Source organism: Miniopterus natalensis, chromosome 10 (genome assembly GCF_054644295.1).
Source record: "Miniopterus natalensis isolate mMinNat1 chromosome 10, mMinNat1.hap1, whole genome shotgun sequence".
Classification (NCBI taxonomy): domain Eukaryota; kingdom Metazoa; phylum Chordata; class Mammalia; order Chiroptera; family Miniopteridae; genus Miniopterus; species Miniopterus natalensis.
This window is the reverse complement of record NC_142090.1, coordinates 63,073,422-63,101,250: the sequence shown is the minus strand read 5'-3', so window position 1 is coordinate 63,101,250 and position 27,829 is coordinate 63,073,422. Positions and strand designations below refer to the sequence as shown.

The window sequence follows — 27,829 nt, the reverse complement described above, 5'->3', positions numbered from 1 at the left end:
ATCATCCTATAAAGGTTAAAGACCAGACAAGTGTGGAAAGGGGAAAACTTCCTGGGAAGCTTACAATGGAACTTGGCCAATACTACCTTAACAAAGCGATCAAGGTTAGCATTACCAGTGATGACATGCGGATATCATGTGCCCTCTAACTGATGTGATAAGAAAGGCTCTTCACCTCTGGTATTTTTTCAAAAGCCCTCAACACCAGTCTAATCATGAGAAAACTTATATAAGACAAACCCAAACTGAAGGATAATCTACAAACTGATCTACCTCCCAAAACTGTCGAGGTCATGGAAATACAAAGAAACACATAGCAAAGACAACTAAGGAAACATGACAACTAAATGTGATGTGGGATCATGGATAGGCTCCTGGAACAGAAAAAGGACATCGAAAAACAGGAAATCTGAATGAAGTCTGGAGTTTAGTTAATGATAATGTACCAGTGTTGTTAGTTTTGACCAATGCACCACGATAATGTATGATAACAAAGGGAAACAAAAGTGAGGAGTTATACAAGAACTCTGTACTATCTTGGCAATTTCTCTGTAAATCTAAAATTACTCCAAAATGAAAAATGTGCCCAGCCAGGTGTGGCTCAGCGGTTGAGCATTGACCTAGGATCCAGGCGATCAGGGTTCGATTCCCAGTCAGGGCACATGCCGGGGTGGCGGGCTGCAGCCGATCAATGACTCATCATTGATGTTTCTATCTCTCTCTCTCCCTCTCCCTTCCTCTCTCTGAAATCAATAAAGATATAAAAAGAAAAAAAGTTAAAAATGTGTTTTTAAAATGTTAAGCTCTGGCTGGTGTGGCTCAGTGGTTAGAGTGTCAGTAGGTTTGATTCCCAGTAAAGGGCAGGTACCTGAGTTGCAGGCTGGGGAACGTGTGGGAGGCAACCATTCAGTGTGTCTCACATCAATGTTTCTTTCTCCCCCCCTCCACTCCATCTAAAAGCAATGGAAAAATATCCTCAGGTAAGGATTAAAAAATAAAGTTTATCGCCGGAGACGCTCCACTGTCTAGGTCGGGTCCCTATTTCTAATTAATAGCTGAGTCACTTCGCAGTCTGACCACGCCCACCTCATTCCCAAACTCTACTCCCCCTTGAAGCGACCCTCCAGCACCAGCTGCCACTCCCAGAGCACAGATCTGGGTGCTGTTGAACTGGCTGGCTGCTCTGATTGGAATATCTATTTCTCTGCCCAAAGGAACACATTCTCCAGGCTTCCCCTAACTTAGGCAAGCAGAATCTGTTACTCTGTTATGTTCCTTTATACCTCTGATCACACTTCACTTGCTGACATGACCACTTTTTTTGGTTGTTTAAACACTAGAGAAGTCAGAAAGTGAAGTTCCCAGTGTCTTCCCAGACACTGCTATGGATTGCTGGATGGCTTTCCAGAACTCTCTCTACATAAACTGCCCGTAGCACCTCAATGTACGGTTCAGCAACATGCATTTCTCTTTTAATAAGTTTTGGCAATTGACATGGAGCTCTCTTACCCTTTTTTATGTTTTTTAATGGTTGCAAAATATCTATTGGTTGCCAAATGTTCCCTAACTGATCTAATCGGTTATCTAATTAGTCTTCCCCACTAAGGAGAGGTCCTCACGGATACCCTGTAGTTAAGAATCTATTGGTACTGCCCAGTGCCTAGCTTGTGGATGAGTAAATTAGCCCATCCAGCCTGGTCTGAGGAAGCACAGAGAGGAGAGGTGACGAAGGCCTGAACCGTAACAGGTGTGGGTTAGGACAGGAGGCAAGGGGTTCAGAGGATATTCTCCTGGGTTCCATAGGACACTGATGATGGTAGGAGCCTAGTCCAAGAACCAAGGATGAGGGCAGTCGGTGAGGAGACAATAAATTCGCTTCAATACAGATTTAAGCAGTTAATAGGCCCTTTAGTGAAGGTTCCCAGAAGGTATTGGAAATAGAGGACCAAATAAAGATTTGAGAGACCCTGCCTAAAATATTTTAAACACAGTTTAAGATCTACCAATTCCTTTTCTACACTTTCAAAAATAAAATGGTTTGAAACCAAAACGCTCTTTCCCAAATTTGGGCCAAAACTCATTTGGCAACAAAACCATGACTAAGAATTGTAATGAGACTACTTATAGTCTTCATACCACTTACCGTAAATGCTCATGTTTCACGGTAAAAAGAATGTTTGATTCAGGGTGATTTTCCCTCTGGGGAGGATATTACATAACACACGGTAGATGGACCCTATGACTTTTCTAAAATCCCAAAATTCTGAATTCTGAAGCACATCTGGCCCCAAGAGTTTCAAGTAAAGGACTATGTTTCTAAATCAAGGGACATCACACAGAGTGTGAGAACCACAGGCCCAGTGAGGGAACCTGGGGGACCTGCACACTTACAGAGCAGCAGCGGGAGAGTGAGAGCCAGGAGAAGCCCAACGGCGCCAGACGCCTAGGAAGCACTCAGTAAGGATTTATGGACTGAAAGAATATCAAGGAGAGTTTCAAAAGGAGTCACCAATGCTGAAAGCTCAAAGAACCATTGAAAATAAGGATTGAGCACAAAGCTGACATTCCTAGGATACATCACACTTATTTCTGAGAAGGATTAGGCTACAAAAATGAAAAGGGAAGTGAAAAAGGAGATGCCTGCTACAAAAACACTCAACAGGAAATCCAATTAGGCATTCAATGTAGCTCCACGTGTTCCTGGAAAGCTAGGACAAAGAAGGAACAATAGGCCATAGAGTTTTAATAGCCTTAAATTCATCAGGACAATCAAACTTTCCCAGATGGTATATTCTAAACGCAGTATCGCAGCATCTAATGTGACGGAAGATGACCTACAAACAACGGTTGTCTTCAGCAGTGATTTTAGAGATGTTCTTGAAATGATAATTTTTATTTTCATCTGACAAAGACAACATAACTCTGAAAGCATCTCTTCATAAGGTGAGATAAATGCTTTGAACGATAAGCATTTTTACTAGTATTATTACTAAATTTATCAAATTTCAAGATTGTCTTTTAAGGCATTAATTTAATATGCATTAAGTCACTCAACAAACATTTTGTGTCGGGTCCTGGTCTAATTATTAGAGCTACATATAAACAATGTCCCCGTCCTCTGAAAAATGTAATGTATGGCAGTTCAGCGTATTAGTCTCTAAAGATTCCTCAACTCAGTTTTATTTGATATTTAATTAATCTAAGTTTTGGAGAAATCCACCATGATTACAAGCAACCAAATTCTGTAGGCTCTAATTTAGTGAAACTCCAGCTTGGTTCCTTTCCTTACTTAATTCATATGGAATTTTATTCCGATCTGTTGCTGAAAGAAAAATAATAATCCTGGTACCACAGGTTATTTTTCCTAAAGAGGTGATGCTAAATCTAGAGTCCTAATAAAGCATATGTTTTAAGTTACATTCTAATTGTGATGTTGGTTTGAGGTAAGCCACTTATGTTCTTTGTGACCCCATTTGACCTACAGCATAGGGTTTTGAGGTGGCTAATTAAGACCAGAGGTGTAGACCATGAACAGTTTACAGTCTAATTCATTCATCTTGACTGCAAGGATTAAATTTGTTGTTAGCCTGCCATTGTTTCTTCTTTACATATTACAGAATGTCAAAAGCAGGGCATGATATTCTGTAGTACTTCCTTGCTTTTGAGAGATTTGGACTGAAATATAGTGGCTATCACATATGAAAGAAAAAAATGCTTTCAACATGATTATTTTTGTACGTGGGCAGGTAAAGAGATACAATCTGTGGATTCAATATCATGTAGTATTTATAATGAAAAATTGAGAAAACTTTGAAAGTTCTCAAAAAACTGGGGTAATTTGGAAGAAAGAAAATTTATGAGTTGCATAATAGTTTTGGGTAATGCCATAGATGACGCTGTGACTTAATTAGTCCCTCTTTTCAAAAGACTGTTTTTCATAAGCATTTGAAACAGAACCCGGGAAAGTAAGCCAGTTGTTTTGGCCCTTAAGAATCTCTCACCATAAAATGTTGTGTTAAGGTAATCAAGTTTATTTAATAATAGTAGGCTTAAAGGAATGGTTTCATTGAAAGATCTTGGCATCATGTCACCATGATGAAAGGTAATGAGCAAGGAGAAATTCTTCTACTGAACAATCACTAATTAAAAAGCCAGATAATTTAATATTATTTTTACTTTATTGATCCATTATTTAGATCTTAACACTAATGTTCATTAATTCAACTCCAAAGCAGTGTCACATTTCACTTAACCATTTAATTTTTCTTTAGCTCTTGAGAAGCTAAACATTGGGCTTCATGAGCGCACACATTTCTTTTTAAGAGATGCATCTATTCTTTTCAGTGATCAGGATCCCATTGAGTCAATTATTTCTCCCATATGGCTCAGAAATGTTATGCTTTTGGTTGGTCATGTGTTTGACCTTTTACGAGAGGCAGACAGTGGACCAGGGGCTGCGTCATTTTGGAATCTCCTCACAAATGACTAAATGTTTTCCAGATGAACATACTGTAGACTAAGGTAGGAGCAAGGAATTAGAAATTGTTGCTTCCAAACCAGGGATATTTGTAGACATTTTCTTTTGGATCCTATTGACCTAGAATTGACCCACACAATTTCCTTCACTCTCAGCAGTATGATTAAGTCATGAAAACAACTGAAGATGAGATATATTTATTTCTACACCACTTGTTTCCAAAAAAAAAAAAAAAAGGAATTTAAGACAGCTGCAAAGACTTCTATCTTTTCCGTTTTCTCATCATAAATTCATGCAATGTGACTTTTCCAAATGTAAACTTGAGTCACCAGTGAAGGTAGAATGGAACAGTAAATTGATTACTGTCTTTTGTCACAGGAACATTAATCTGCTAAAACTGGCGCTAATATCCTGCTTTATCCCTTCTTTGAAAACTTTCAAATAACATTACAAGATGAATAAAATCTGTTCTATGTTGCTTTTCTTCCTTTCTCTTCTATTTTACAAGCTAAACTTATATGAGATACAAATTTAAGAACGTATTTTAAATAATACAGGGAAAATACTCAAAAACTATACTGCACTCAAAGACTATACTGAAGAAAATGTACACAAAAATAGTGCTTCCCTGTTTAATCCGTGACTCAAGGTTGATTCTTTCAGCACTTGTTTAAAGAAGAAAGAGACCAAGGAAATATTTGTAAATTTCATCTACAATAACTGGTAAAAGATACCAGTTACATATACATCTATACTTCCTTAATCAAAGCTTGAAAGGATTACAAGGCACCATATGCCTCCAGGTATGATTCCCTAAACAGTCTGGAGTACATGACATTTGGCTTCTAATAATTTTAAAAATAAGATCTAGTCATCTGATAAATTATCTCATAGGAAATGAGGTTAGGAAACCGCAGGGATTTGGGGTAATACAATGCATAAAGACAGCCATTTGCAACAACAGAACACTGAGGGAATTATCTAAAGTACATTTCAGAAATGATTTGAATTGATGCATTTGAACTTTAAAAATTTTTATGAGTTAAAATCATTAAGTCAATGATATTTAGAAACAGTTACACTGCCTTCTGTGTTCTCAACAGATTCTAAATTCAGCTACACGTGTCCTGTGATCACAAGATCTGGTTACAAATAGCAGTAATTGTTGCAAAGCAAACTCCATGATGGCACAGGAAAACATTTCCCCTTCCAGCAGAAGGGAGAGTGGATTACTTCTCAAACATAAACTGCAGGTCATATAATGAAGATTACAGACTTTAAAATGAAACAGGAATGTATGCTAAAATAGGAAAACTATTTCATGAAAAATAAAAAACAGATTGCTTTGTTTGGGGGAAACACTTCTAAAACATGATGGGAAACTTTAGGTACAAATATTTAAGTGTTTGTGGGCTATGAAAACTGTTAAGATATGAATTTATTCATTTCCATAATATTTAAGAATGCAGGCATGCAAATAAGAGTTTTATTCTATAGGCCTTGGATATATCACAATATATCCAGGAAGTGAGGGTTGGAATTTGGGGAAGTAGAGCATAGAGCGTGGGGTTCATGAAGCAAAGGGCTGAGGCATTTGCTTCCATTTTATACATTTTGTTAACCTTTGACTTTTTTTTGGCATGGCCCTGCATTATCTTTATAATAAAACACTAGCTTTTTAAAAATCAATGAGGATTCATATTCTATACATTGTACTAACACGAAAAAATTCATCTGCTCGTTTATCTATGAAACAGAAAAGCACTAAACTTCAATCAAGAAACCTGACATCTAATTCCAGCCTTAATGCACATTCACCTCCTTGAATGATCCTGTAGTTTTCTCCCATTCTTAACGATTCATGATGTCAAATACTTCGTGAGTCATTTTCCAAATCAGCGGTTAGTGAAAAATGGCAAACAAGTGACTGTTGACCAGTTGGCGTTGGCTGCCTGGGACGCTACGCTGGAAAGGGCCCCGAGGGAAGGCGGGTGCTTGATAAGCACCTGTCAGGTAAGAAAGGGGCGTTCACACACCTTGGCCCAGCCTGTTGTCTCCTGATGACTGAGAAGAGTTATCTGCCGATGGAGAATTTTAACACATAAAGGATGTTTGTTATTGGTCCACTGGTAGAACTCTTGTTGCCATGTGGTGGTTGTTTTTTTCATATGGCTGCAGTGTTTCCTCCTACTATAACCATATTCTGCCCACTTTTCAAAATACAGGTCTCATTTCTTTACACCAATCATTGTTGAGTAAAAATATCCTCTACCTAGCAGTCCTCAAAGCAGCCTTTTCTAGCTTCTTATCATATACACAACCAGGAAAAGATGCAAATTCACAACACCAGCTCTAACAACCTAATCACTGGAATCTGGAAAGAATCTTAACCAAGTTCAGCCAGAAGCAGCTGGATGGAGAAAACCTATGATGGCTCCATTTCATTGTCCACCAGTCTCAGCTCTAAAACACACGCACTGCAGCCGGGTGACCAATATAATGTAGGTCTTCGTTGAGACGTAGATAAAACAACAGCTGGTCCCACAAAATTCCAAGGAGAGCAGACAGGAAACAATGACAGAAAATTTAAAGGGGACAGACCAAAAAAACTGTCCCGCCGGGAGACAAAAGTGGGTAAGGAGGGAGTTTAAGCGCAGAGAACTCACAGACAGGAATCCCATGAGCAGGGAGACGCTGAAACAGAAGTTCTAAGTCCCAGTCATGTTCCTGGGTCTATCACATCCCCAAAACTACAACGCGCCACTCTTTTGTGGGCCGTGCACACCCTCTTCTCTGCCATCTGTTTCAGAAATGATGGTGTTATCGCCTCTCTCTCACATGTTGCTGAGTAAGTTTCATTTCAATGTAGCGGAGTATCATCTGTAGGTCAATCTAGGTCTTCTAGCTGCCCTCCTTCCTGGATTAATTCTGGCCTTTCAAAAATGTCTAACTCTGTACTATTTTTTCCTCTAAAGGCAATAATTTGGCAACTTCATTTTCACCAATGCTTGCAAGTTGCACAATTTCATAAATTTACACTTCATATTACATGACACTGATTAATAGAGACTGAGAAGTTTGGACATCTTAGTAGGTTGTACTTGAAACAAGAACAACTTCACTTCCATGCTTTCCATGCTTCTAAGAAAAAAAAACCTTACCAGGTGTGACGGAGTGACGCAGAGGAGATTATTTTGTGTTATTTTTAATGCCATAACTTAATTCTTTTATTTAAATGCTAATCGATTGTCCTAGCACAACCCTCTAGTGGCAGAATCAATCTCAGTAATGATGCTGATGGCTGCAGTGTGATCAACTGAAGCCTCCACCGTTCGCTATGAAAGGAGTGGAAATGATGGGCAGCTCATTAATCATTTATCCCAGAGATGAATGTGTTCAGTTGCTGATAGGGGGCCGTAGGTGAATGCTGCCAAAATGAGAAATGTCAATTGTCAGGCCTCGTGCATAATGGAGGAGCTATTTTTAAGCGTCTTTGAAGATTAAAGTTATGCTCTTTTCCCCTACAGTTCCGTCACATATGCTTGGCAATTTTGTTCTATGAGAATTCATTTTCACTCTGCTCAGATGTCTCTGCTTGAGCAAATAATACACCACTCAAAGGCTAGCATATTTTAAAAGTTATTTAGAAATCTGTAGAATTCCACATATTGGGAGTGAACTTTCAAAGGATGGATAAGTAAAAGAGGCAAACCAGGGAAATTACTGGACTTTAAGGCTAATTTCCACCCCCCACCCCCAGGATATGTTTTATTAGCAAGGGTGATATATGTTCTTAATTTCTCAGGTCCCCAGAAGAAACAGGTATAGTCTCTAAGTAATGTAACATTTTCTGAAGACAGAGGTAACACAATTAAATAGACCTAAAAATTACTTGTTCGCCAAGTTAGATGAACAATGTTACCGAAAGAGTAATCCCAAATGACCTCGAGAACCTGTCCCAGATTAGTTATCTCCAGCTCGTGTCTGATCCTTCCAGGGGAAAATTCTGTTTCCTGCCTAGAGGACTACCCTCTTTGGAAGCCAGCAGTATCTTTCTTACGAAGAGGATTATCTTTTTCAACAAGAAGTGAATGTATTTCAGAAATCTGTCTTTTAAAAAAAATGGCAATTTGTCCTAAGGGTCACCACTAACCCTACATTCCATTTTTGAGAAATGGGAGGAAAAGGTCAGAAAATGTATTACTTTTGCAAGAAATACAGGGTGTCCCAAAAAAATGTACACACATTTTAACATCTGATAGCTCAATTGATGTTCCTTTCTTTTCAGATTTAAGCCACTGGAATGAATAATTATTCAAAGTGTGTATGCATCTTTTGGAACACCCTGTACTTCTCCCACATTTATCAAGTTGCTGAATATTTTGCTCCATAACTTATACATCTTCATCTATTTGGGGAAAATTTATGTACAATCAAAATACACACCCATGGTTGTACAAATATTAAGTATTCTTGTTTAAGAATACAAATTTCCAAATTGACAGAGAAAAAAAATTTTGACATAATATATGTAGCACAGGAACTCTTTACCATTCAAATTTTTATTATGAAATAATCAGTTATCCAATTACTTGCTTCTGAAAAGGATACTTTGTTTTACCACACTTGAGAATGGCAACTGCTTAAAGGGCCCCTAGCTAAATAAGGGGCTGCAACGTGACAGGAATCTGAGATGTGATTTTCACATTTGCCTCTGCAGACTCCAGGCTTTCTTTCATATACCCATCCCCCATGCATCCATGTGCAAGTGGACCTAATAATCTCTAAATAAAAATGTCAGACCCCAAGTTTGCATGAATTCGTACAAAAATGCCTGCTTAATGAGACATTAATCCCTTCAAATGCTCTTCCAAGACTCTGTCTTTATGGCTTTATAGTTTAAGAGCCCAACTAATTGGATTTCCATATCTGGATTTTCAGTTATGAAATTATGTCAAGGCAACATGCTTTTCATAAATTGAATGACGAAAGACCGTATCACTGAATTACTATTATTGCTGCTATTTCTGACATTACATAAATTATCCTTTAATCCTAAAGGAACCTTTTTTAACAGAGCATTTCAAAACACTGAATTCTTAACAGATCAGCAAGAAAATTACATTTTTGAAAGATGTATGGACAGCATCTACTTCCTCAAATTATTTCTAATTAGAAAATAATTTTTGAGTCCAAAATTAGAAAATTAAATAAGACTTTTTTGGCTTGCAGATGCTAAATGATACTATTTCATTCATCATAAATATTAATCTGAATGGGTCTGAGTCTGATGAAACTACGCTTATGTCTACCTCTTCCATTAGACACGTGTCTCCTCCAGGGCAACTGTGATGCCATCAGCCTTTTGAAATCGTAACCTTTAACGCTGTCTGGCCCACCTAGGATGCAAATGGTGGTTTGTCAGAAGTGTGGACATGCACATATGTTCAGAATTTACTGCTTAAACATAAGTAATCTGTTAAATTACTGGAAATAAGTTGAGTAAAATGTACTCTGGATTAGACAATACTCAACTAAATTCTAAACAGAGGACAGGTTTCACGCCACAGGATTCAGTGATGCTCTTTGTGAATTTGTTGTGCATGCTGTAGTTTATCAGTGTGTTTGCTTTTTTAAATGTTTGTGGTATCTTTGCCATACTAAACTTTAAAGGCTTGAAAAAGAAAGGTGAGCGTGGTTTCACCTTCCTCTTCTGCGCGCGGTGTGCAGAACTGGAGGTACCAGCAGGATCCTTTTTTATTCCCTCCTACAGCGGGAAGGATTCTAGAATAGGCATGCTGCCAACCGTTTTAGTCAGTAAAGTGGGAAACAACATTTCTCCTTCATGATAAAAGCTAAATTTCAAAAACCAAGTAAGGGTCAATTTTTAAAATTTTATCAAGTGCTTTTTACATCCAAAGAGCTGACATGGTTTTCCTCTTTTGATATATTAATACTAAATATAATTAAGCCCTTTGTCACAATGGATTATTCTCATACAGAGCCCATGAAGTGCTACACTGAAATATAAAGTAGTGATTAAAAATACAGATTGGGAAGGCCAACTCCTGGAGTCTAAATCTCGGCTCTGCTGTTTACTAGCTGCGTAACCTAGCACCGGTGCCCTAACGTCCCTACACCTAACCTGCCTCGTGTATAGAATGGACAGAGTAGTGTACCTGCTACTAGAGCTACTGCGAGGGTGAAACAGGATATTGTGCATGGCAGCTGGCACATACTCAGCACCAACAGTTACCCTTTCTCATTAATATAGTTATATTTGATATTCATTCTACTTATGAATTTATCATGTATATCCCTAAGTGAAATCAGTTCCTTGTTTTGGCAGTCTACGGTAATTTGACATGTGGGTTATGTTAGCTTTAAAAAACATTTGGCAAGCTTTCCTTCTGTCTCTATTCTGGAATAATTATTTTATAAAAATATTTTTGTGAAGTGCTGCTTTTCATAGTTAGCAAAATAACTTATAAAATTTGGGGGTAAGAGGAAAAGCAAGCAGATGATGTAATGGAAGGAGTTAGACTACTAGGCAGAAGGGCAGCTGTCCAGTGAGCCCCAGCTCTGCCACGGCCGTGGGTCACAAGTACTCGATATGAGTGTGAGGATGCTGCACCAACACGTGACACGTCTCTCCTGCCTCTCCAAGGCTTTTACCGAGCATCACACATGTACTAGTCAGTGCCCACTTGCTTTAACTACAGCTATCCCAAGGGAGAACAAACCTCACAGTGTGCTTCCTTTTTTATTACCATTATCACCCCAACATGTTAACTTAAGTGAACCTCAAGTGTAATAGAATGGCAGAAAAGGAAAGATTACTAGGATAATAGTGGATACTTTCTCCCATTAGGACCAGGATTTAAGAGTTGAACAGAGATATGAAAACCTCAAATTTTAAAAAGTTACTGGTCAACTGTCCAGATTTGCCAAAATTTTAATTTTCATTCCTGGGTTTACTCTTATATCACATTAAAGTCCTAGGTACTTGTTCAGAGGATTATATACAGTAAAAAGCAATATTCTAAATATAGGATAAACAAAAATAGCTAAGTCCTATCTCCAAAGAAAATGCTACAATGTATCCAGATTTGGGAAAACAAGCTCTTGGGAAATTTCTACTTCTGAGACAAATGCAGATCCTTCATTTAAATTATACCATATTCAGTTTAAAAGTACTGACAAGTAACCAATAAAGATTAAGGTAGCAATGACTGTTAGTCACTACCTTTTATGGAGCATTTACTATGTGACAGGGACATAGCACTTCATGTTTATTTCATCACTTAACAGTCCCATCACCCTATGAAGTAGTATTTCTGTACCTTGATTTTAACATATGAGGAAATTGAAGATCAAAATGGTCAAGTCACTTGGCCACAATAATAAGTCTAAGATTATAATTTAAATGTCAAAGCCCATACTTTTAATATTTGTAGTCAAATGAGTGACTGAATTAAATTTAGCCATGCAATTAAATGCAGAACTATATTCTTTCTAACTCTAATACTTACCATGAGTAGCATTGACGATGGAGTTATTTTTTGAATAGATGATTTTAAAGAACCACTATTCTGGAAAGCACATTAAACTTAAAAAGAGCCTAAAAAAAAAAGTTACTTCTAAGATTAAGTATCAAAACTGTCATCAAATTAAATACTAATATTTCATTATTGAATTGTTTGTAGAGGAGTCATAGATAATTTCTAGATTAGACATACTGACTTCAACCCAGATTTTAAAAAATAAAAACACTTTTATTAAACACTTCTATTGAACATGTCTAGGTAAAATATCTTGTTAAGTTTACAAACCCAAATATCAGTGACCTAGTAATAAAAACAGAAGAATAATTTAAATCTATTTTCATGGTTCACATACACTGAAATCCAAAACAAACATAATAGGCATCTTATATGAACATTTGAGCTTTGCAGAAAATATCAGGAAATTGATACAAGGCATAAACGATCTTTAAAATGTCACCCTATATGATTACAAACAAGCAGATAATTTACATATGACTTTGTCTTCTTATATTGTATTTCCCAAAATTATAAATATTTTAGATATAACCCTGTTCTAAATATACATTCAATAACTGTATCTTACTTGAACTAGGAAAAGTTGAAATGTGTAAGGTAGTTTGACATTACTTAAAGATGACTTTTCAATTTTAGGACACAGTAAATTTGAAAGGGACACTGCAATTGAAGCAATTTTAAAGATAAAAGTTAGGTTTTAGTAAAATGAAATCTGGAAGATTTACTTAAAAGAAGACTGGGAAAAGGACCCTTAATAGGCATCTTAGTTAAAAATTTTTTTAATTATTTATAAACTAAATAAATTATTTATTTAAAACTATTTCCAATTCTTTCATTTTAAAAGAAGATTGGCATCTTCTAGGTGAGACATTTAGAGTAGATATGCAATGTTTTCCTAGAAAGCAACCTTTTGTATCATATCTCAAAGCAAAAAAAATATTTTAATCCACTTGTTTAGTATGTAGGTCATACCTCAAACTAATCTAATCGATCTTAGTTTCATCAGGTAAAACTGCTAACACAAAAGCTCTTAAAATTCAAGGTATTTCTCCAAAATCCATAAAATAAAGTTTAAGAGTTACTTTCTTTTTATTTTTGAATACAACTTCAACTACGAAGATCAGTTCAGATGACAGCGAAGCCTAATACAATCCTTTTATTTCCCTTCCAACTATCTAGCTGTGAAAAAGGAAAAAAATAAAAATGTAAAATAATGGCCCTGAATTGGCCCAAATATACTTACTTTTAGAAACTTACACATAAAGTAAAATTGTCTCCAAAAGGACCCTGTGTCTCCCAACATCTTCCAGTTTACCTTAGAAAAAATGGGGTATTCCAAAATAGGAGGGAATTTGACAGCGGGACATACTGACAGATTGTTGAATGGTTGGTCAGATATAATCCTGCACAGACTTTGTGTTCAGTAAAATGCTCCCAGATGATGAGCATAAGATGATGAATTAATAAGGAAAGAAATCTTTAAAGACAAATCAGGACACTGCTAAGTAAAAGGTTGAAATAGAAAATTGTATGTTTCCCTGAAATGATGCATATTTTTCTCTTCAGAAGAGAAAATTTGTAAGATACATTCTTAATGTTGGCTTTTCTAGGAAGACAATAATGGTCTGTGCCGAAAGATTTCTTACCTTAAAATGAAAGTGTGTGAGGGAAAAAACCATATATATCTCAATCATATCTTAACAAAATTTATTCTCCAGTGTAGGGTAGAAGCTCTCCAATTCTAAAAGTAAAAATTCATTGTTTAATTTTATCTGAAAAGAATATAAGCATGGATGAGCTTAAACTATCAGCTGAGTCACTGAAATGATCATTTTATCCTATTTTCAACGTGTACCAATTTTACGGGAAGATATCCACTTTCAGCTTGGAAGATACAGGTTCAAGGTCTATTCTTGCCTATTCCAGAAACTCTGCTTGCACAGCACTTATAATTTCAACAAAACCCTAGAAAGTTGTTCCAAAATGAATGTTTTCAACCATTTCAACAGAATCATGTGCATACTCTGATGTCCGTTTCAGCAGCAGTTGTCTCTGTGAAGCACATCAAAATCACTCAGACATCAAATTGCTGATTTGATAGAATGATTTATTTTCCCATTACAGGAAAGTCATGAATGACTTGTTTTGAGGTATGTTTTTGCGCTATGAAGGACATCTATTAGAAAGCTCCACACACTTGAAGGTTCCTCTGCAGGTGGTAACATTTATGGCTGGACAGTCTCTGCAGGCACCAGATTCCCTGTTGTATCCAACTGCATACATTTACACGTGCATGCAGACACAGGACACTCTGCATGGTCCCTAAAAAACAGTCCAAGTAACAGTTAAAAATCTAAATTTTACATACAGAGGTACATACGTACATTTCTTTATTTATATACCTATCTATGTCTATAATGCAATTTTTCAAAATGACACTTAGAAAAATATAGTAATTCAAACCCAAAGACAAAATACATTAAAAGCATTATATTAGAAATGACTGCTAAGCTGAACATGGGGAGAAAGTTACTAAAAAATTGAATAGCTTTATTTTCTAAATATATAACAAGATAACCATTTGCAGTTATGAAGGTGAACGGATGTGCTCAGTTTAAAGCCAATGTGACAAACTGGGTGTAAAAGCTACAACAATATAAAAGGAATATAACTTTTACACTTCTGAGTGTAAAAGTTAAATATGGTCTTGAGAGTCTCCACTGCATGAGGTGCTTACTTACTACATAACAAGCTTATTTAGAAGATAACTGACATAGCAGTTTGATATGTACTCTATCATTTAACTTATAATTCAATTACACATTATATGTGATAGGATCTTCAGTTAACTGTGAAAAACTGTAAACATATCCTCTCCCCAAATAAACTTAAATAATGCTATTCAAACATTTAACCCATACACCGTATTTAAACTACTTCTTATATAAGTTTAATTTAAGGATATCTAGTAATAGAAATGTTGACACCACCTTTGTTAACTCAGGTGACAGGAAAGAAGAAATTCAGCCTTTAGCCGTATAAACCTGAAGTATTTAAAAGGCCAACTGCTTTATCTCCTCTAACTCCAAGCCTATTAAAGAAGGAATGTGCTGATTACCTGAACCAACTAAGCATATGTCCAGCATGCCCACCATGCCTGCAATTGTGACACCATGTAAACCAATTGTTAAACTGAGCTAATTTTTTGTCCTTGCTCAGGTCTACTTTTTCATCTGATTTGGATCCTCCTACGGATTAAAGAAAATGATCTTCAATAACTATATCACAATATTTTATTCAACACTTCTTAAAAGGTATTTCTAAAACTATGTCAAAATATAAATCATATTATCACACTGCAAATGAAACTTTAATGCTAGAATCTAGTTAGATTGAAAAGATACCAAATAACAGGAGTTTCCTTACACTTTTAATAGCTAATAAAACATTGAAAAATATAAAGTATCAAACCCACTAAGAAGCAATCTGAATTAACAACTTTAGAGGAATAACTGGTAGTTTAAAATCTTCCCACAGAGAAAATACCAAGCCCAGTTTACAGGTAAGTTCTACTAAACATTAAAGAAACAGGTAATTTTTATTTATAAACTCTTTCAAAGAATAAGGAAAGAAGGGAAATTTCCCAAAACACTTTATGAAGCTGGTATAACTTTGCAAACAAAACCAGGCAAAAATAATATAAGAAAGGAAGATTATAGGCCAATCTCTCTCCTGAACAGCACATAAAAATCCTAAGTAAAACATAAGCAAACGGTATGATTTAGCAATTCTACTTAAAGGTAAGTACATTAGAGGAACATTGTACATGCTAAATGGAGACATATGCAGGAATGTTCATAGCAACATTGTTTATAATAGTAAACATCTGGAAACAACCAAAGTGTCCACTGAAAAGAGAGTGGAAAAACTGTGCTATAGTAATGAATGAAATACTAAATAGCAATAAAAAATGAATTAACTACAGCCACATTCACCAGCATAACTGACACAAAAAAATAAAAAAACAAACCCCAATTCTGAGCTAAAAAGGCAAGTCAAAGGATATATTACATAGGAGTAACTTGTATAGAATTTAAAACACAGACAAAACCAACCATGCGATAAAACCATACAAACATGCTAGAGACTGAATAACAGAATTTGGGACAGTGGTAAAGAAGTAAGAGTAGGCAGGGAGAAATGATCAAAGGCGCTAGTATAGACGACGTTATCGTAGGCAGGGTAGAAGACTCACTGACGTCTGATTTATCACAGTACATGATACATACACCCTATCTCTGTTACAGTGCACAAAAAAATTTATTTTCTATTTATTAGTATCGGGGCCATAAAAAAGTGATCAACATGCAATGTATAAAATGAAAATCCTTGATTAAAATTTAAGTAGAAACCAACAAGTACAATTCAAAACATTACATATTGCCTTTGTTTAAAGAAAGGCATCTAGATTGAAAAATAATCAGCCAATGATACCAGCAAATCTTTTGCAGATGTTAATGTAACCATAAAGCAGACTATTTACATGAATCAGCTGCAGAACATAATTACAAAATTTCGTAACTACAAGGGATCTCCCAGTCCAACACTTTATATGAGAAAGGACTAATGTAACTCTCAATGTCACAGACTGAATGTAAGAGCTGTAACTTAAAAGAGGCATTCTGACACCATATCCAGTTCTTTAGTCATTATTCATTATACCAGTGTGCCAAATATTCAAATGTTTTTCATTGAAATTTTTGCCATAGTATCATAATCAAGTTATATAAATAGCTGGAATATTTCCAGCCACTGGGTACATTATATTCTATTATCTACTGTTTTCAATTTTTTCTATGTTTACTATAAGCAGTCAAAAATAATCCTAATATTTCTAACCATATATATAATATCGCTAGGTAACTGGCAAAGATAGCAGAAACAGCAGCACAGTAAAGGGATCTCACTTCTAGGTTAATACTTAATCTGTATTTCACAGGTAGATTTTGAAGATGAAATAAGAGGAAATGCATTAAGTGCTTTAAGACTATCAAAAACTCTATGCATACAAGGTAATTATTAATAGATGAGGGCATACTGACTTTTAAATATAATATTTGAGGGTACTCCTCTTAGAAAGAGTGGTAAGAAAATGGTATAATTTTAAGATTACTCAATATTTAAGCTTTCCTCACTTCAAATTGGCTGGAATTTGTGAGATTACTTGAGATATCATGGATACAGGTTTTATTTTAAATGTGTAGATTTTTAAAAACTAAAGGGAACAAAAGCCAGCAGTGGCTCACTCTTTGAAATAATATAAAATCAAGCTAGCATTTATTTTATTTACAACATTAAATCAATTATGGAGGAACAATTTTAGCTCAGAATTGTCATACCAGGACAGCTTGAAACAGGTGTTCCCATATTAATGAGACAAAGTGCACATCGAGGAAGGGGTTTTCGACAACCAGGGCAACTTGTGACTTTAGATTTCGTTGGTGAGCCACTGACACCATACTGACTAAAACCTCTGCCCTGATGAGGCACAGTTGAACAACTGTAGGAGATAGACTTTCCACAGAAATTGCAACTCACAAACACCTATAAAACAAATAAAAGAAGTTAAAACAACGCAAACTTTATAAATAGAATAAAAAATTCAAAGTTTGATCCTAACAAACTACTTTAAAATAATTTTTAAACATAATTTTGAATTATAAAATAATTTATCTACTAAATTTGACTAGCTCTCATTTAAGGTTTCCACTTAGCAGTTACATTGAGTACTTTTCTGTTACCTTTTTTAGTTATAGTCTTCCTAATGCCACGGATATACACAGAAAAACTTGGCAACATTAGATCTCAACATTTAAAAATAATGACTTTAGAGTTCATATTAGACCCCAACATTTTAGAAATAACAGGAACTTAGAGACATTAAAAAATATCCCAATATGACTTCTGATCCAAAGTTCCATGATACAATCTCCTAAACAAAATTTTCTTGTAAAGCACTCATTTCTGAGATAAGGAGTTAAGGATCCTGAAATGGTAAATAGTGAAAACTTTAGAACAACAGCAATAGTAAGTGTTCTTTCTGCTTTAAAATTAAACTTCTAGGCTCTTAAACACTTATCATATAGATTAGTACCAAATATTATCATGTAATGCTCTTTTACTAATACTCAGGTTGTTTTAATAGAAGCACTAATTTCTCAACTTTCTAAAATAAGAAAACAGCACCATCCAGTGCTCACACTGAGGATATACCTGATATTTAATGTTTGAACTTGAGTGATCTCATGTCATGTGCTTTATGAGATAATTCATTTCCTATTTTTTAAATTAATGCTAAAAGAAAAAATTTAAAATTCCCATGTATAATCAGGCATATAGATATATATGTATATAATGTTAAAAAATCCTGCCTTATTGCATATAAATAGTGCAGAAAAACAATACATAAATGGAATAAAAAAGACCACAGCATAGTTTAGATTCTCAAAGGGCTTATAATGTACTGAAAAACCTCAGACAGCCCTAGAGCTGATTTACTTTTGCCTAAGATCCTCTAGGCCTGCTGTGGCTTGCTCTACCTCGGACTAAAGCTCAAGTCACTGAGATGATTGTTAGAAAGTGGCAGGACAAAAAAACCAGGAAGACCAAGGACAGGGTGCAGTCTAGGATAAAGACATCAATGGGAACTCAAATTTAGGCAAAAGAATGAGCTAGTACTAATTTATTAAATCAAACTCTAAATGTATCCTATATAACATGCTATATAAACACTCCTACTTTTGGCTAGACTATTAGGTAGGTGTTATTTGAGTCTCTCCAAAACTATGTACTTACCTGTGCTAAAGGCTTGGAACTGGGATCCAATTTACTCCGGTGAATATCAAATTCAGCTCGTTTGTGCCAAAACCTCCAGGCATCTAATAAATTTCTATAATTCTCTATCCAGTACTGAACTCTTTCATCTTTAAGAACATCTAAAGGAGAACCCTAAAAAGAAAATATGATTTCAGCTATTTAAAAAATCTCCTGGCTAAACCAGAAGAGCCTAAGTAACATGTGAATGAGTCACACAGAAGAAATAGACCTCCTTTTTGCCAAAAGCTGAATCCTAATGAGGATATATATAAAATAATTGTTGGAAGTAAAAAGTTTAAAAACCCAAGAGCAAACAATTCACCTTACTGCCTGAATGCAGTAAAAAGTGATGTGAATACTCTTTGTCCCAACAATTAAAACTTCTGGGTTCACAAAATCTGTTTACTATCTAATCCAAATACACACCAAAGTTACTTGATCACATTTAAAACAATACTGAGCCTGGTCCTTCATATCTGGTAATGCACTGTAAACTGAGATTCTTGTATACGTATTTATCTGAAAGGTAAACCTGCCTATTTTCTCGCTTGCCATCAATTAAAACATATATTCATTACCTGAAATTTTTTTAAAAAGAAAAATGAAAACTGTTCTTATACCCCTAAGACATAGTGAAAAGCAACAATCTCTTTTCCTTAAATTTCCTTTAGATTTCTTCTCATTAATAACTAATTTCTTGCCAGTAAGACTTTTCCTAAAACTGTATTTTCCCTGGCAGCTGTCGCATTCCATATTTCACCCATTCTTGCTTTGGTTTACAGAGAATGCTATAGCTCTGCTCATCATATACCTTCCTTAACTTATGAAGAAAGCAGAGTAAGTTTCTCCTCCAATAATGCCCTGGGAAGCCCAGTTTTCCTTGTTCTGTTTGTAAGCCAGATAGGAAATAAAATGTTAGAACTCAGCATGCACCTTACTTATGGAAAGCCAGAAGAAACCTATAACAACTAATAAAGACTATCTTTACACTTTCCATTAAAATAGAAAGAGCATATCTTTCACCTATTAATTAGGTAGTAATTCCAATTACCAGAGTTAATTTAGCTAAAGGAACATGGAAAAACTCTTAGCTGACAATTTCTTAAAAAAGTAAACATCTACTCTAATCTTAATTAGGACCAACTTAGCTAGAACTAAATATAAAAGTAGAAGACAACCTGTTTTGTTTTGTTTGTTTTTTCAAAAGAAATCTTCAAACTCCCACCCTCACTCTTGCCCCTCCCATGGTAGTAAGGATAAACTAAGAAAATTTGGTCAATTCATATTCAGTAAGTCTTCTCTAGATTGCCCCTATAAATCAAGCTCTGACAAAATCTGCAGAGGAAACAGTTCAGAGATTAAGTCTGATCGAATTAGAAGGGCTTGCAGAAACCTTCGGCTTTCCACATATCCACAGTAGCAAAATGTAAGATCAAAGTGAGCAGCAAGTAATTGAACTTCCAAAAGTATTAACAAATATTCTTCAGGCCCAGCCCGAGTGGCTCAGCGGTTGAGCAACGACCTATGACCCAGGAGATCGAGGTTCGATTCCAGGTCAGGGAACATGCCTGGGTTTCAGGCTCGATCCCCAGCAGGGGGCGTGCAGGAGGCAGCTGATCAATGACTAATCATTGATGTTTCTATCTCTCTCTCCCCCTCTACCCTCCTCACTCCAAAATCAATAAAAACATATTTAAAAAAATTCTTCGGAAAAAGGTAAAAGAACTCAGAACTTTATAATGTACTGTACATAAAATGCAGTATTAAATGAAAAATCACTAGACATGTAAAGAGACAGGTAGATGTGACTCAACATCAAGGAAAAAGGCAGTCAATAGAAACTAAACCTAAAAAATTCCCTTTGTTAGAGTTAGCTGACAAAGTTCAATGCAGCTATTAGACAAATGTTAGACTTAAAGAAAAATAGTGTTTTAATTAGTGAATAGATAGGGATCTGGGTTGAAAAAGATAAACTATAAAACAAGATTCTAGAACTAAAAACTACAATAACTGAAATTAAGTATTCCCTGGAAAACTTAACATCAGAAAGAAAGTGACAGAGTCAATGAGTAAATGAATAGAATTTATCCAATTTGAAGAGCAGAGGAAAAAAGATGGAAGAAAAATAAACAGAGCCTTAGATACCTATAGGATAATATTAAAGAATATGTTAGTAGAATCCAAGAAGAAGAGAACGAGATTGAGGCTGAAAAAATGCCTGAAAATTTCCAAAATGTAATGAGTAACACTGACTTGCAGATCCAAGAAGCTCAGAAAACCTTAAGCAGGAAAAAAAGAAATTAGGCATCAAGGTTAAACTACTAAAAATAAAAAAAGAGAAAACCTTGAAAGCAGCCTTAGGAAAAGATAAAGAATTACATAGCAGAAAAAAGTGAATGGCAGGCTTCTCATTGGAAGCAATGGAAGCCAAAGACTATGAAACCACATCTTTAAAGTGCTGAAAGAAAAACAAGAACAAAATGGACATTTTCATTTAAAATGAAACTGAGAGAATCTGTCACCTGTAATTCTGTACTAAACAAAATGCTAAAGAGAAAGACAAAAGGAAAATGATACCAGATAAAATTTGGATCTATTGGTCTAAAAAGTAGGAATGGTAAGTAAATAAACATAAAAGCCCATGTTTTTGTTCTTCACATAATTTACACAAACTACAATTAACTGCTCAAGGCAAAAAGACTAACACGTAAGATGGAGTTTATAACATCTGTAGAAATAAAATATATGACCACAGGACAAAGGAAGGGGTGTGTAAATGGAGTGACACTGCTGTAACATTTGCGAAACATGAAATACGAAGCAAAGTATAAAGTGTTAGGTGTGAGGTATGAAAAAGAAAGAAAGGGTGAAGTAGGAAGCCTGATGTATCTGGTGTGAACCATGAAGTATGAAGAGGCAAAATGTTCACTAATGAGTTAGGGATGCGCACTGTTAGACCTAGAGAAACTGTTTTAAAAAAAAGATAAAGAAAAGGGGAATAGCTAAAAATCCACCAGATGAAATGAAGTGAAACACTGAAACATTCCATTAGCCTGAGAAGGCAGGAAAGGAAAAGAAAACAAAAGAAAAAAACCAAACAAATGGAAAGTAAATAGCAAGATGGTAGACTTAACCTTGACCATATAAATATAAATGGAGAAAACATCCCAATTAAAGGCAGCTGAATATCAGACTGATTTTTTTAAAGCAAGATCCAATTATACACTTGTCTGCATTTTAAATACATTTTATTAATTTTGTTACAAGGTTACCAACCCATTTGCACTCTGTAGCCATATAGCTACAATTGATTTAACAGATGTAATCCCATTTCAGTGAGAAAAAAATACTGCATTATGTTCTAGAAGGACACCTTTTCTTCCATGCGCAGTGGCCTGAAATCTTAGGGTAAACGTACACTGTGGTTTGTGGCTAGTAGCTGCATTTGTTCCTAAGAAGGAAGGGTGAGGGAGAGGGCACTTACTGTTTGCCCAGTACATGGCAGGCTATCATACTGCATAAAAGGGTGAAAACAGGAAGGTGACATCATGAAACGGTCAGATTAGCTGGAAGGTCTACAGGACATCTCAGCAAAATGCCAATTTTCACCAAATTTCCAACAAAAGTAAAGCAGAAGGAAACCTCTGCTAGGAATCTGTAACCAGTGGAGAGTAAAAACAGAGAAAATAGATGAACTGGTTACCCCAAATCCTAACCACTGATCATAAACAGGGAAAATGAGAAGTTAAGGGAGTTGTGTTATAACTTGTCTTCTGCACTTCAAGTGAGATTATAGTTCAGGTCAGGAAACTTCAACCTCTTTTGTAGAAGGTGTAGTTGTGTCAACATTTAGAAAAATTAAACAGAGGTCTCTGCTCCATTTGATAAAATCAAGACCGACACTTCCTAAAGTGAAAGGAAAACTGGATAACTGAATGCAGGAAGCTTAGGGAGAGTAAAGTAAGGCAGAAATACGCTGTAGATCATGTGATCAGGTTAAAGGTAAGCAAGCACAGGGCATACCCACTTAATGAAGGAAGAAAATACAGAAGGTTGTTAAACATTTCCTTTTTCTTTAAGTTGCTACCACACTGCACTAACCTGTAACATGCAGTAACTTGCTGTTTGCACATCTCCAGTCCTATCGACATAACTCTCCATTAAGTCCACTCCATCTTTAGTAAGGCCTGTAAGCAGAATTCCTTCCAAATTTCCAGCCTCTTTCATTTCGTTGGTCAATTTTTCGATGTACCTATTTAACTAGAAAATTCAGTGATTTTTCTGAAGCAATCCATTTCACTGTATCTCTTGCCCTTCAAAACTTCTACATGTGGAACAATTTTATTTTTAATGGAAAACATTTTAAAACAAAAGCCCTTGCAAAAATCTAGATGTATGATCTCTAAGAAGTCTTTGCATCTAATATAAATTATAATGCAGCATTCATGACCATTTAAAATGTTTTTTAAAAAGACAAGGCATTTACGTGTTTGATAATTATTCTATAAAAGAGCTACAGAGGGTTTACTATTATAAATTTAAAGAGAATTAACCTTATTATTCTGCTGTCTATTACAGTAGGACGTAATAGAATCATAGAATCTGAGTTGAACTAGAACTTCAAGATCATAAAAAATATCCATCTCTTGTAAGGTCTTCCCAGACTTCATTTCACCCCAAACTCTAGCCAAGATTTTTCTATATTCCCCCAGCACTTTCCATTTTATTGTATGTAGCACATTGTAATACCAGTCATTTATGTTTATTTCTCTCTCTCTTTCTTTCTCTCTCTCTCTATATATATGGCATATGTATTCAGTGCCTACTTATTGTATTAGAAAACAGAGGAATCCTTTTATAGCATCCCTAAGAGGTGAGTTTAACATCTTTATCTACTGACCAATATCAACCCTCAAAAACAGAAACAAATTAAAATATTAAGTCAGCATTATTTAAAAAGTAAATTTAGTTATGACACACATTTGTAATATCTTAATCTAACAAAGAGATTATTTACTTTTTAGAAGAATTTATATATATGGATGTCTCAGTCATACATATTTATACATGAGAATAGTTTTTCAATCCAGTGACAATAAATATTATTACTTCAAATATGGAATTAAGTCAGTTCTTACCTGATTATCACCAAGGAATTTACAAGCAAATGCCACTCTGTCACGTACAGCAACTTTGTTTTCATACTGAAAAGAAGAGAAAAAGCAAGTAGTTACTTGTGGGTGCCATGAGGTTTAAGTATTTGAAGACAAGTATTTTATATACATAAATTGTAATTTTATTTTCATAGATATTAATAAGTTATTGTGTATATATTGGCAGATCTATTGATCCCCTAAGGTGCCTTTTTAAAATTAAAAATTTTTGAAGTTATGGTTGACATTCAATATTATATTAGTTTCAGGTGTACAGCATAGTGGTTAGACATTTATATACTTTATGAAATGATCCCCCATAAGTTTAATACCCACCTGGCACCATACATGATTACAGTATTACTGACTATATTCCCTATGTTGTACCTTACATCCCTGTGACTCTTTTGTAACGGCAAATCTGTACTTCATTAATCTCTTCACTTTTTCACCCAGACCCCTAAACCCCCTCCCATCTGGCAACCATCAGTTTATTCTCTATATGTACGAGTTTGTTTTGTTTATTCATTTATTTTGATTTTAGATTCCATATGTAAGTGAAACCATATGGTATGTGTCTTACTCTGACTTATTTCTCCTAAAATACCTTTCATAATGAAACTCTCAAGAAACTCTGTGCTAAAGTTATTGTCTTTACAAAGTAAAAATTTACCTCTTAAATACTGACCAATTGAGTTAAAAAAAATTCGAGTTCAGTCTTATATAACTCCAACAGAAAATATAAGCAATTATGTACGGTTTATAAAATTTAAGATGCCATGTAGTCCTTTCATCACAGAAACTAATTTGGGGGAAACAGGAAATCTCTCTTTGGCTGCTAGTTTATCAACAAGTCTCAGAAATCTGTGAATTACTAGTGAATATACTAGCATGAATATACCAGTACGGAATTTAGAAAGAAAATCAACACATTTCTTAATACAAAGTGGTAAGTTTTAAAATACACCTTTATAAATAAACAAACACAATTTTGTGCCTATAGTAAAATACTACTAGGTGTTTTGTGTCAAAATTTTCAGAGGCATTATGATACTTAAATTTGTGTATACTTGTCAATACTGTAAAACACTATTTTGAAAAATGTTTACTATGAATGTAGAAAGGTACAATTAATTTTGTGATAAGTAAAAAATTGTTTAAAATGGATAAAAACCCTATTTCCACTGAAGTCATTCTATGAACTATAGTTTTCCCCCTTTAACCATAAGAGTACTTTAGCTGATACCTATCTTAGTATGTTTTTGCAAATATAAAATTTTTTTTAGGGTTCTGCCTTAAAGAGAGAACATGTTTGATACAAGCTAGATTTAACTTTTAGATTCAGTTTCATGTGTTAAAATTTTTTATCTGGAAAGAGTTATAAATATTATCTGTCCCATTTTACAGTTGAGAAAACCAAAATCCCAAAAGTTAACTGACCAGCTGAGGTAACTGTGGCAGAGCAAAAACTCAGACCTTCATCTTTGGTTTCCCAAGTCAGTACTTTTCACTGGATTACTGCAACTTTAACAATTTATAAAAAGAACATTAATTATAATTATTTACACATACAGTATAATTAGGTACACACTTGAAATAGTTTGGAAATATGAACTCCCTACTCAAGATAAGATACCCTGACCTAATAACCCAAATTTAGCTGTAAGAAAAGAAGGATCTTTTTAGGTCACTTAATTTAAAATACAGAATTTAATATTTAGACAATATACTTCTCTATCAATTTAAAACTTGAACAATCCACTTCTTTTTCTAGTCCTAATCATTCTCTAGCACTTCCTGAAAGTATCATTTTATTTCTTCAAGATGCAACATTTACAGTCTTCTGTTTAACAAAAGCGAGTACTAATAGTAAAAACAAAAAGAATCCCAACAAACTCTTGGATATTAACTTGAAATTGTCAGAAAAGTTCAGTAGCAGTTTATTTAAAATATTGGACAAAATATATAAACTACTGAATTGCCAAAATGGACACTAACAACACTGGTTAAAATTTTCATTAAGATATCTCAATAAAATACATGTTTTTATAAATTCTTAGGGACTAACATTTAAATCAATTACTCAAGCAATGTATATTTTATAAGAAATGCTATAATGTCAAACAGAAATAACTTTCATATTAGAAAGCTCTTCTCCGTGCCAGAAAGAAGCCCAATAGAGCAAAGAAAGTTGTGCTACTAATGTGAAGTTTAAAACTCAATAACTAAAACTGACAAGCAAATCTCACTTTATTCTTTCTCTCCCAACATTATGATAAAGAACCTATGTGGTAACTGTGGTCATAGGTGGTTAAAGCAGAAGAAAAAGAAACAGCAATAAGATCAAATAATGAAAAAATGAAATAGCCACTGTAAGTAGTATGATCATATAATTTATCTTCCAAACTAGAACATGTCTGAGAATGGTAAATACTAAGTCAGACAAGGCATGGACATCCTGATCATGTGTTGGTTCATTGAACAAAACTGAGAAACATGCACACACTTTTAAAAATTGTATTTCAAGATAAAATTTATGTTTATATAGTTGTAACAGTTCTAGAGCTCAGTTCTTAAGCTAAAGGGTAAAATCCTATTGTATGTCTGTAAGTTATATTACTAAAACTATTTTAAAAGTCAAGTTCAGTTTGCTATCAGCTAACTCTAGGTTGGCAGTCACATTCAGGAAGAGCTGCTCAAAAAATGTTTTAAGATACTTCATTTTAAATAATAGAAAATGCATCAAACTACATTTTATGCAACAGATATCTGAAATTTTTAACAAAGTTAAACTCCTACCTTAAAAAGAAAGCCTTATGAAACAGAAATTAGCTTACCAATACTCCATCATAAGATCCTGCTTCACTTGTCAGAAATGCAAACATGACACACAGATACGGGTTGTTTAATTGTAATCGTAGAGTACTGCACATTTCTCTCCAAAGGGAATTCTTCTCATCAGTATAACCCGACAAAGCCATTGCTACCACATTGAGATTCAGATCACCTGCATATTAAAAATAGCCAGCTAATCAAAGTAATCAAAAGCTCAATATCTTCTTCTTCCAGTTCTTAAACCATAAACAAATAAAGACGAGAGAGTGAATTTTACCCAGAAAAATAAGCCCACTAGAATAAGGGTTTTGATTCACACAGGAAAATCTGAAAAGGACCACAAGCAAAAATTGCCATTCTTATAAAACTTTTGTCCATATTACAAACCCTGTGCAGGACAAGTATCTCTTAATTTTCAAGTCCTCATTCCAGGCAGGTTCCTATCCCGTATGTTACTGCTCAGGAACTAACTGAAGAAGAGCGAAGCCATCCTACCAGAATCACTGCTACTTTATCATCAAGTTAATTTACATTGGTTGAGGTATTTCAAAGCATTGATAGTAAATATTACTGTATATCTTGGGACTGCAATTTTCAAAATTATTCAGTTCTTAACCAAAATATTAAAATCATTAGAAAGATACTTCCCCCTATTGTTAGTAGCAGGTGTTCAAATTTAACACCAAATATTCCAGGTACACATGACAGGAAAGTACCATGCTTTCAGGTTGCAGCAAGATTCTAATTAGAAATGGCTTTAAATATCAACTCTTTTCCCATCACCCCATGTCTTTTATTTTTATTACTGACTTGAGAGGGTGAGGAACAGAGGGAGGGAGGGAGGGAGGGAGGAAGGTTGATTTGTTGTTCCACTTATTCATGCATTTATTGGTTGCCTCTTGCATGTGCCCTGACCAGGGATCAAA

At 34.9% G+C, this 27,829-nt stretch overlaps 1 protein-coding gene across 2 annotated transcripts in view; it reads right to left on the bottom strand.

Annotated features, from left to right (window-relative positions):
* Window positions 1-12,231: 12,231 nt before the first annotated feature.
* The window catches only part of MIOS (meiosis regulator for oocyte development), a 31,341-nt gene continuing 15,743 nt past the window's right edge, over window positions 12,232-27,829 (bottom strand). Inside the window, exons 6-12 of one of the 2 annotated variants that reach the window (XM_087821175.1) lie at window positions 26,906-27,075; window positions 24,054-24,119; window positions 23,017-23,175; window positions 18,895-19,047; window positions 17,439-17,643; window positions 15,158-15,287; window positions 12,232-14,361 (exon numbers count right to left, since the gene is read on the bottom strand). In XM_087821175.1, coding sequence (XP_087677301.1) covers window positions 14,265-14,361; window positions 15,158-15,287; window positions 17,439-17,643; window positions 18,895-19,047; window positions 23,017-23,175; window positions 24,054-24,119; window positions 26,906-27,075 — 980 coding nt within the window. In that variant the 3' untranslated portion in view covers window positions 12,232-14,264. Of the gene's footprint in view, window positions 14,362-15,157; window positions 15,288-17,438; window positions 17,644-18,894; window positions 19,048-22,399; window positions 22,571-23,016; window positions 23,176-24,053; window positions 24,120-26,905; window positions 27,076-27,829 lie in introns of those variants that run through there. The other variant, XM_087821176.1, reaches the window with a different exon arrangement.